The sequence below is a fragment of the Dipodomys ordii genome, unplaced genomic scaffold (genome assembly GCF_000151885.1).
Source record: "Dipodomys ordii isolate 6190 unplaced genomic scaffold, Dord_2.0 Scaffold64, whole genome shotgun sequence".
NCBI lineage: Eukaryota > Metazoa > Chordata > Mammalia > Rodentia > Heteromyidae > Dipodomys > Dipodomys ordii.
The window spans coordinates 4,672,346-4,683,145 of record NW_012267280.1 but is presented as its reverse complement, the minus strand read 5'-3'; the positions used below and the strand labels follow the sequence as shown (position 1 = coordinate 4,683,145).

Genomic DNA, 10,800 nt, shown 5'->3' with positions numbered 1-10,800 from the left:
AGAGTTCAAGCCCCACGGCCGACCAAAAAAAAAAAAAAAAAGTGCAAGGATGGCAAAGGCAAGATGGGACTGTTAGCCCCTGAAGTGGTATATGATAAGCGGGGACCTTGTCATCTCAGATGTTGTAATTTCAGGGCTGCAAACAGTGTCTTTTATGGTCCCTATATGCATTCTCTATTGTAGCCCTGCCCTGCTTCTATGAAGTGGTAGGGTTCTATCCTCTCAGACAAGGGAAATGCCTGAAGGTAGGATGCCTGCTGTTTGGATGTGGAGGGGAGGACAGTAGATAAGGGAAGAGTGGTCCAGGCAGTGGGCATCTGTACAAAGGCTTGGGAGACTTGAGACTGGCTGCAGCTTGACCTGGACCAAGCCCAAGCTGGCCAGTGTCTTGAGAATGTGATCATCCTGCCTTCCCTGAACTTCTGGGCATTCATCTTTGAGGGATTCTCCCTCTGCCCCCTGCTTCTCCCCCCCTACCTCCATTTTTGAGTTAGCAGGAAAAGGTGCAGGTGAACTGAAGAGATGGGATGTGCGGTTCCCACAGCAAGACAGAACCTTAGAGGTGCAAGCCTGGTCTGCTTGCTGACAGCACTGACTGAAAGCTAGGCTGTTCTTTGTACGCTTGCACAATCTTTTTTATTAAATCTTTTCTTTAATAAGATGTCAGGGAAATCTGTGTCAGTGTGAATCTGCATAACCATGTGAAAAAATTACAGTGTAAGCCAGGTGCTGATGGCTCATGCTTATAATCCTAGCTACTCAGGAGGCTGGGATCTAAGAACCACAATTCAAAGCCAGTCCCAACAGGAAGGTCCATGAAACTTACCTCGAAATTAATCACCAAAAAGCTGGAGGTATGGCTCAAGTGGTAGAGTACTAGCCTTAAGCACAAAAGCTGAGGGACAGTGACCAATCTCTTGAATTCAAGCTCCAATCCAGCATATGTGTGTGTGTTTACATACAAACACAAATTACAGTGTAATTCATGTTTCATAACTCACCTTTAAAAATTGTTATTATAAAGTTGATGTACAGAGGGTTACAGTTAACTTAATGTGTGCAATGCAGTAGTTACTATGACATGAACAGGCTTGTTCAACCCCAACCTCTGTCTCCCATAACATTTGCATCACCCCTAAAAGAACTACCATCCCCATTGGTACTCTCCACTTCCCCACTATTAATCTGCCTTAAATTTGTTTTTTAATGACTTTGTTGAAATGATGTATATACAGTGTGGTTCATCTCTTGAAGTATGCAAGGTATTAGTTTTGTAACATGTCCACAGATAATAATATTCAGCCACACAGATTTTGTTGGTCCTGGGGCTTGAACTCAGGGCCTGGGTGCGTCCCTCAGCTCTTCAGTTCAAGGATGGCACTCTACCACTTGAGCCATATCACCGCTTCTGGCTTTTTCTGCTTATGTGATGCTGAGGAATCAAACCCAGGGCCTCATGCATGCAAGGCAAGCGCTCTACCACTGAGCCACCTTCCCAGCCCCTTAAAGCCTTATTGTGATTAGTCATGGACTATTACAGTTCATCCATTTACATGCAATTTAGTGGGTTTTAGTGTAGTCAAAATCCATCACCACTGTCAACACCAGAATTTCCAAAGGAAGCCCCTCCTCTTCTGTAGCCTCTGGCACCAGGAATCCGGAGTCTAGCCTATGGATTTGTTTGAAGTACATTTTCCATCAGTGGGGCCTTTTGTGTCTGATTCTCACTGACCACCTGGCCCTCAAGGTTCCTTGCCTGTGTTATCCTGCTCCTGTTCAAGGCGGCATGCTGTTCCAGTCTGGATGGACCATGCTTTGTATTACTTACCTTGGGTGGTTCCACCTTTTGGATGGGAGTACAAGTTCAGGGTGGACGTTTTCCTTGCTTGGGGTGGTGGCTTACTAGGGGTGGAACTGCTGAGTCCCAGGTGTCATGCCATTTCCACACCGGATGCTCTTCATACCCATCTGCTAGCTGTCTTGAGCTTGGTGCTGCTTGCTCCTTCAAGTGGTCTCAGATGCCTAGTATTTCCTGGACAGAGCAGGCTGCCTGACAGAGCAAGTAGCACCCCGTTTCCAGTCCCAGGCGACTACAGGGGTTCTGGTCCCAGTCCCCTGTCCAATGCTGTGACCATCCCAAAGGGGGCTCCTAGGTCAGTGCCCCAGCCACTAGCTCTGGAGAACCATGTTGCGGTATGCTCTGAGATTGCCCCGTATTGGCAGTAGGGGGCTTAGAAGGGTAGAAAGACATTCCCTCAGGATGGGGATAAGGGATGGTCCCACCGTGACTCCCTCAGACCCAGCCCGACCTGCCTCTGCCCACAGCCCCAGTGGGAAGAAGTTCCGCAGCAAGCCACAGCTGGCTCGCTACCTGGGAGGCTCCATGGACTTGAGCACCTTTGACTTCCGTACTGGCAAGATGCTGATGAGCAAGATGAACAAGAGCCGCCAACGTGTGCGCTACGACTCCTCTAACCAGGTTAAGGTGAGCATCGGCGGGGCGGGGCCTCCCTCTCAGGTGCGTGGCCCAGCGGAGCTGCCCCTTGCAGGGCTGCCAGCAGGCGCATGGCGAGGACACAGCCCCCGAGGCCTTGGAGCCAGGGCTGTGCCCGCCGGAGCCCCTGCCCTGCATGATGGCCCTGGCTGAGCATGCGCCCGGTCCCCTTGGCCCGCAGTGGACCCCAGCGGGGGCCGCCCGCTGCAGCGCCTTGTCCCCGCAGGGCAAACCTGACCTGAACACCGCACTACCCGTGCGGCAGACAGCATCCATCTTCAAGCAGCCAGTGACCAAGATCACTAACCACCCTAGCAACAAAGTGAAGAGTGATCCGCAGAAGGCGGTGGACCAGCCTAGGCAGGTGAGGCTGAGTGCATCCCTGAGGCCTTGGCCAGACCCGACCCCTTGTGAAAGCTGTGGGCGCGTCCCCACTTTTATAAAGGAGCACCTTCCTGACCTGGGGATTTCGTCAGAGCCCTTAGCCCCTGCTCTTCTCCCCATAGGTGGTATAGCTCCTCCCAGTCTACTCTGAAAACTTTGGTCTGTGGGCAGATGTGTTAAATGACACAGCACATAGATGGCTCTGTAACCTGCTTTGTAAACTGAGGAGCACTCGTGATTTCCACATTCATTTACAAATACCCACTGAATACCTGGGTGTGGTGCAGGAGGAAGGGGTAAGGAGGTTCAGGGCCTCCCCCATAGGCTTAGCCCAGGGAATGTTGGTTCCCTCCTTACACACCGTGCTGCCCTTCTGCCTTGGCAGCTGTTCTGGGAGAAGAAGCTGAGTGGACTGAGTGCCTTTGACATCGCAGAGGAGCTGGTCAGGACCATGGACCTCCCCAAGGGCCTGCAAGGTAAGCCTGACTTCTGGGCATCTCCCCTCCCCACTCTGAAGATGGAGCCAGGCTGGTCTGAGGAGGGCCAAGACTCTTACTTGACTTTGGGGAGACAGGTGGAAACAAAGATGGAGCTTGTGTGGCCTGAGTCCTGGGGGCACAGAGGGGCAACTTGATTAGCTTTCTGGTGTTCTGAAAAGACCTGTGGGAAGAGGGGCCTGGGAGTTTGGCCCATTGAGAAACTCCTCGCTTCATCCCTAGCACCACTAGAGGGAAAACCCTAGTCCCTGCAGAGCTTTTTGATTTTGTCCCAGCCCTGGAAATCATACCCCTGCTCTTAGTAAGGGAACCCCTGAGCCTTGGTATTTTTTCCCTGCTGTGAAAGTGGTGGCAGGCAGTAGGCTGCCTGGGGCCTTTTCTGCTTCTTCCTATGACCACCCCCACCAATGGCTGTCCTCTGTCCTGGCAGGGGTGGGCCCTGGGTGCACAGACGAGACGCTGCTGTCAGCCATCGCCAGCGCCCTGCACACCAGCACCATGCCCATCACAGGGCAGCTCTCAGCTGCTGTGGAGAAGAACCCTGGTGTGTGGCTGAACACCACGCAGCCCCTGTGCAAAGCTTTCATGGTGACCGACGAGGACATCAGGTAGCTAGTGGCCTGTCCCGTACTTCCCACCTCCTCATCACCTGTACTGCCAATGCTGTTGGGCTTTAGAACAGAATGGGCCAGGCCCTGGCTCTTGAAGAATGTGCTAGAAAGGAAGAGGGTTCTTTCAACTAGTGTTAGGCATCTGGAACAAATGCTTTGTGGTACCTGCTTAAAGGCTCTTGGCAGTCGTGGCCCTGGAGCATAGGGTTTGGAGCCACCAGAGCTCAGGCTGTCTACTGGCTGGCAGTGATGTGGGCCCTGCATTTGGGTTGAAAGTCACTTTACACTCCATGAGTTGTGGGAGTGAAGAATGCCATCGTGAGTTGAGTGGCTCATGTCTGTAATCCTAGCTACTTAGAAGGCTAAGGAGGATCAAGGTACAAAGCCAAATGGAGCTAGAAAGTCTGTGAGATTTATACCACCTATTAACTATCAAAAAGCCGGAAATGGAGCTGTAGCTCCAAGTGGTAGAACACTAGCCTTAAGCACAAAATCTCAAGACAGTGCCCAGGTCCTGAGATCAATCCCCAGTAACTGGCAAAAGAAAAAAGAAAATGTAAAAAGAGAACACGGCCAGGCACTGGAGGCTCACACCTATAATCCTAGCTACCCAGGAGGCTGAGATCTGAGGACCATGGTTTCAAAGCCAGCCTGGGCAGGAAAGTCTGTGAGACTCATCTTCAGTTAACCAGCAGAAAACTGGAAGTGGTGCTGTGGCTTGCCTTGAACTGAATAGTTCAGGCCCAGAGTTCAAGCCCCATGACCGACAAAAAAAAGAAAAGGAAGAAAAGAACAAGGTATTGGAAATGGGATCTTTAAAAGCCATGTGGAACTTTTAGAAGTGCAGAACTGGCAGTAGATATAGTGGACTCTGGGACCTGGAAGGGACTAAAGGTGGTTAGATTGGAGCAAGACAGCCAGGATGTGCCCCAGCAAGGTGGGACTGCAAAGCAAGGAAGACAGGCCATTCCTGTCGAAAGGGAACCCAGAGGGTCTGAATGAGTTTCTGGTAAACTAAAGACAAAGAGCACCCTAAAGCACGCAGAAGAGAAGGTGGATGGTGTGTACAGGGACTGGCGACAGCTTCTCAGCTGCCGTGTTACCAGAAGGCTGTGGGCAAAGAGATGGTCAGCACTCGTCCCTAGCCCTTGGAAGCCAAGAGGCAGCACTCTGCTTAGACAGGCATAGAGCACATAGGTGTATTAGGTTTATTTGTTTTTGTTTTTTGCTGGTACTAGGGCTTGAACTCAGGGCCTCAAGCTCTCACCTGACATTTTCACTCAAGGCTGGTGTTCTACCACTTTGAGCTACACTTTCTTTCCCTCCCTCTCTCCCTTTCCCCTTCCCTCCCCTTCCAGTCTTCTCCCTCCCTCCTTCCCCCCCCCTTTCTTTTATGCAGATCTTGGGGCTTGAACTCAGTCATAGGCGCTGTCCCTGTTCTTTTTTGCTCAAGGTTAGCACTCTTCCACTTGAGCCACAGCTCCACTTCCAGCTTTTTTGGTGCTTAATTGGAGATGAGAGTCTCACACTTTCCTGCCCAGACTGGCTTCAAGTCATGACTCAAATCTCAGCCTCCCAAGTAGCTAGGCCTCCAGCCTAGTTTTCTTGTTTTCTTTGCAAACGTGCTAAGGGATCATGAGAGAAGGGCAGGGGGGAGGGGGCTCACGGTTCCATCTCCATCCATCCCCAGCACCTAGCTGCCACCTGGGCATCCCCTGACAGCCTCTGTCTCCCCAGGAAACAGGAAGAGCTGGTGCAGCAGGTTCGGAAGCGGCTAGAGGAGGCGCTGATGGCTGACATGCTGGCCCACGTGGAGGAGCTGGCCCGGGATGGTGAGGCGCCATTGGACAAGGCCTGCGTGGACGAGGATGACGACGATGAGGATGAAGATGAGGATGAGGAGCCTGAGCCAGACCAGGAGCTGGAGCATGTCTAGAGCAGGTGCTACAGGTCACCAGGACAGGATTCTACACCTAGGCAAAGGGTCTCAGGGACAAGACAGGCCCATGAAAGTGCCACCTCTTCCCTTGATATGTGGTGGTGCCTGGGCAAGGGACCCCCTAACACCCCAGCACCTGTGCTTGGAACCATGATCCTCAGATCAGCCTCCGAGTAGCTAGGATTACAGGTGTGAGCCAGCGCCCAGCTGCCCAGAACTTGTGTCCCAGAAGAATCCAGGTCCCCATGCCTCATTCATTTGCTAATGGTATCCTCTTTCTTCCAGATGCCCTGCCCAAGGACCCCATGCTGTGGAGCACCAGCTGGCATGGCATGGCTGCCTGCACTCAGCTTCTCTTGGGACTAGGCCAAGAGGCCAGGCCCAGTGGGTAGGGGGCACCTTTCATCCTTCCTCCTTCAATGAGCCTCTTCTCTGGGCCTGGAGAGGTATGACTGGAGGAAGATGACTCCCTTTCCCTGCTGCAGCTCTTCTTTGAAGGCCATGGTTCTGGAAGAGCTGCTGGCCACTGGGCCCCGCCTGGCAGGAGGTTCCTTCATGGTGAACTTGGGGCCAGTGATGCCTCAGCCTTGAAGCCAGCCTCCTCTCGGTGGCCACTGCCCAATGATCCTCAACACAGCAGGGGCCAGCAGACTGGCCTGGGCGCCATGGAGCCCTAGCACCTTGTGGTTGTTGGCTGCCATATCTCCAGCAGCTGGGGAGACACTTGAAATTTGGTCTACCTCCTCCTTGAGCAGCGTGAGGAGGCGAGAAGGGCTGACCTGCAGGCTGGGGGTCCAGACAGCTCCTCTCACACAGGACCACCTAGCAGGCAGAGCTGGCAGCTCCCAGCCAGAACCAGCTGCAGCCCAGGAAGTCACTTTCCTTCAATAAATGACACAAATGGCTGAACTTTGGCTGGACCTTGTGTATGAGCTGCCTGGCTTCATCTGAACCACTCTATTTCCCTCTATAGCAGGGCAGGAGACTCTCAGAGATCCAGGAGGAGGCAGCAGTTCTGAGCTGGGGCCCTGGGACAATTCATCCTGCTCTCCAGGTACCACCAGCAGCGGCCTCTTGGTGTGTGATAGTGCAAAATGCTCCTTGAGCACCCTTTGTGTCCAGTCCCTCAAGCAGGAATCTATACCAGGCAAACTGCCAGGTGGACACTGAACCCGTACCTCTCCCCTGGCTCCTGGGGCCAGTGAGCCGCCAAGGATCTGACTGTGGCAGCACCCCCGCCCTTCCTGTCCCACACTGAAGAGGTAGGGGTTGTGGGGCAAGAGCTAGCATGCTATGTGCCTGGGCTCCATAATCCCACCTCCAGGGAAGCCCCTTGCTGGGTCCCGGCCTGGGTAATCCACCCAAGAGGTTGGGTTTTCACCATTTGGGGACATACATGCTACAGAATGAAGAGTTAGCGGTGGTGTGCAGGTGGCACCTGAGTCAGGTCCGCATGATCCTTTAGCCTAGAGGAAGGGGAAGGAGATTGAGCCCCATGCAGATCTTTGCCTGCCTGAGTGCTGCAGGGTAGCTGAGGTCAGACCCATCCCCCTCACTCAGGAGGATGTCCTAGAAAGACCTCAAGGGGCACCCAGCCCTAGGGTGGGGGACCCCAAAAGGCTGTCCTCTGGATATATGGACACCTGCAGCTATGCCAGCCTCCTGCACTTGCCACCCTGTCTGTTTGACAACCCTGAGAAAGTGACCCTTGCTGTTCTGCCTTGTGCTGGGCACCCAGAGCCTCTCCTGGATTCCTGGCTCCAGCCCACAGCTCAGTCTGAAGCGGCCCAGACCCCACTCTGTTCACCTACCATTTAGGGGTCTCTGTCATTCATCCTCTCTGCTGAGCTTTATCCCCAAAGCAGACATGGCTTCCTTGGCATGGGCTGATAGTAGTTCATCCCCAGCTCCAGGCATCCTCAGGCCATCCTATATCAGCTGTGACCAGGGCTGAGAGCAACCACCAGGGGCCCAGTGCTCACCAGGGGAGGGGGGAACTATAACTCCCAGCACCCCTGCTGCTCCTCTCCCATCCCTGCAGGCCCAGCCTATGGACAACTCTGACCATCCCTTACCTCGTCCCCCTCAGAAGCCCCTAACCCAGGGACCTATGTCCTAGCAAGTCACCACTGTGGGCTTACACAGGGAGGACATCAGAAATGTCCTATTGGATAACACTGTTCTGGGCAGGAATCCATAGGCTTTGGGGAGGCTGGACACCGCAATGTGATCCTGTAAAACTTGGTCAAGAGCCATGTGGCTCAAAAGTGTCCATCATTGAATGAAATGACATAGTGAGGTTCACACACAGCATGCTCCATTTATCATTTTAAATAACTTACTGGGCTAGGTGCTGGTGCTGGTGACTCACCTGTAATCCTGCTACTCAGGAGGCTGAGATCTGAGGATCATGGTTCACCAGCCCTGGCAGGAAAGTCTGTGAGACTATCCAATTAATCACAAAAAAAGCCACCAGTAGTACTGTAGCTCAAGAAGTTAGAGCACTAGTCTTGAGCAAAAGAAGCTTTGGGACAGTGCCCAGGTCCAGAGCTCAAGGCCCAGACCCAGGAAAAATAAAAATTAAGAAAAAAGTATATATATATATATATGTGGGGGGGGGGCCATATGTGTATATATATGTGTGTGTGTATATATACATATACACACACACACAAATATGTGTGTATGGGCCAAATACTAGTCATGCCTGCAATCCTAGCTATTCTGGAATCTTGAGTTCTGAGGATACAGGCACAAAGCTAGCTCAAGCAGAAAAATCTTGTCTACAATTAATCAGTAAAAATACTTGACTGCCGGCACGGCTCAGAGTGGTAGAGTGACAGCCACAATCAAAAAAAAGTTGAGGGGCTGGGAAGGTGGCTCAGTGGTAGAGCGCTTGCCTTGCATGCATGAGGCCCTGGGTTCGATTCCCCATCACCACATAAGCAAAAAGAAAAAAAGCTGGAAGTAGTGCTGTGGCTCAAGTGGTAGAGTGCTAGCCTTGAGCTGGAGAGCTGAGGGACGGAGAGCTGAGGGACAGCGCCCAGGCCCAGAGTTCAGGCCCCATGACCGGACCCCCCCCCAAAAAAAAAAAAGTTGAGTGGGGCAGGGAAGGTAGTTCAGTGGTAGAGTGCTTGCCTTGCATGCATGAGGCTCTGGGTTCAATTCCTCAGTACCACATAAGCAGAAAAAGCCAGAAGTGGTGCTGTGGCTCAAGTGGTAGAGTGCTAGCCTTGAGCTGAAGAGCTGAGGGACAGGGCTCGGGCCCAGAGTTCAAGTTCCACAACCTACCAAAAAAAAAAAAAAAAAGTTGAGTGGCTGGGAATGTGGCTTAGTGGTAGAGTGCTTGCCTAGCATGCATGAAGCCCTGAGTTTGATTCCTCAGTACCACATACACAGAAAAAGTCAGAAGTGGTGCTGTGGCTCAAGTAGTAGAGTGCTAAGCTTGAGCAAAAAGAAACTCAGGGACAGTACCCAGGCCCTGAGTTCAAGCTCCAGAACTACTGGCCAAAAAAAATTGAGTGATGTTGGGCACTGGTAGTTCATGCCAGTAATCCTAGCTACTAAGGAAGATGAAATCTGAAAATTGATATTCAAAGCCAAGCCTGAGCAGAAAGTCCATAGACTTACCTCCAATTAACCACCAAAAAGCTAGAAGTGGAACTGTGGTTCAAGTTGTAGAATGCCAGCCTTGAGCAACAGAAACTTAGGGACAGCACTGAGACCTGAGCTAAAGCACTACTACTAACACACACATACACACCAAAGCTGTAACTAATACACAGTTTATTTCCCTATAATTGAAATACCACTAAAATCTTTCATGATGGAAATAGCCTTGCTTGATCCCATCCCTAAAAGATATTTATACTACTTTTTGCCCCTGGCCCCCAGGAGCTTCACTGTGTTCCTGACTGCTGTTCCAGCATGTAGATGGGATGTGCTGTGTATCCATTCATCTATTTTTTTTATTTTTTATTTTAGTATTATAAACATTACAGAGGGGTTAAAGTTACCCAAGTCAGATAATGAGCACATCTTTTGGACAATGTTGCCTCCTCTTCTCCCAGTATTTTCCTCTTGTCTCTACCCACAAGTTGTACAGTTCATTTTCAACATAATGGCTAGTGAGTACCACTGCTGCATTTGTCTGCTCTCACATGTCGTTTCTGAGATCAGGTCTCCTTTCCTGAGTAGGCATGGGCCAGGACCATGGTCTATCTCATTTAAGCTTCCAGTGGCAGCTGGGAGGATGGGTCCCTGCACCCAGCTATGGGTTGATAAAGGGATCTTGGGTTTTCTGCCAGTGCTGGCCTTGAACCATGATCCTACATCCCCACCCCTGCACTCCAGATCCTGGGGCTTGAACTCAGGGCCTGGGCGCTGGAGCCATACCTCCACTTCTGGCTTTGTGTGTGTGTGTGTGTGTGTGTGTGTGTGTTTATTTGGAGATAAGAGTCTCATGGACTTTCCTGCCCCGGCTGGCTTTGAACTGCGATCCTAACATGTTAGCCTGGAGTAGCAAGGACGACAGGCGCGAGCCACAGGCACCGGGAGACAGAGCCCAGGGCACTGGCAGTGGATGCTGGGCTCGGAGAGGGCGCGGACCCGAGGGGCGGCAGGATCTTGAGAACCCAGGGAGGGCTCCAGACCCCCGGCTCTACTTGAGGAGGATGGGGGGGGCGGCGGCGAGGAACCCCAGGTCCGGGGGTGCACCCGGGAAGTGGCACCTAGCCTAGGGAGGGTAGATGGTGAGGGGGCCAGCGGGACCACAGGTTCGCAGCTCCGGGAGAGCGGGAGACGCCCTGCGCGGTCACGAGAGGCACACAAAGAGAGGGCCCCCGGCTCGGGGGCGAGCTGGGGAAGGGGGCCCCA

General features: G+C 52.4%; 1 protein-coding gene across 2 annotated transcripts; it reads left to right on the top strand.

The window, feature by feature from the left end:
* Positions 1 to 1,851: 1,851 nt before the first annotated feature.
* Positions 1,852 to 6,834, top strand: Mbd3 (methyl-CpG binding domain protein 3). Of its 2 annotated transcripts, none has more exons than XM_013022919.1 (6): positions 1,852 to 2,485; positions 2,721 to 2,858; positions 3,264 to 3,354; positions 3,806 to 3,983; positions 5,724 to 5,927; positions 6,211 to 6,834. In XM_013022919.1, exons 1-5 carry the CDS (start codon positions 2,186 to 2,188, stop codon positions 5,920 to 5,922), a joined length of 906 nt encoding a protein of 301 aa, XP_012878373.1. In that variant the 5' UTR covers positions 1,852 to 2,185; the 3' UTR covers positions 5,923 to 5,927; positions 6,211 to 6,834. The 2 variants fall into 2 exon arrangements, with proteins under 2 accessions (XP_012878373.1, XP_012878372.1); XM_013022918.1 differs by having other exon boundaries at positions 2,676 to 2,858.
* The last annotated feature ends 3,966 nt before the right edge of the window (positions 6,835 to 10,800 follow it).

Bases quoted from the DNA above. Each gene is read 5' to 3' on its own strand.
- Mbd3 (XM_013022918.1), top strand. From the start codon at position 2,186: ATGTTGCGGTATGCTCTGAGATTGCCCCGTATTGGCAGTAGGGGGCTT. The intron at 2,859-3,263 runs GTGAGGCTGAGT...CTGCCTTGGCAG, and splicing joins CGGTGGACCAGCCTAGGCAG to CTGTTCTGGGAGAAGAAGCT. The intron at 3,984-5,723 runs GTAGCTAGTGGC...CTGTCTCCCCAG, and splicing joins GTGACCGACGAGGACATCAG to GAAACAGGAAGAGCTGGTGC.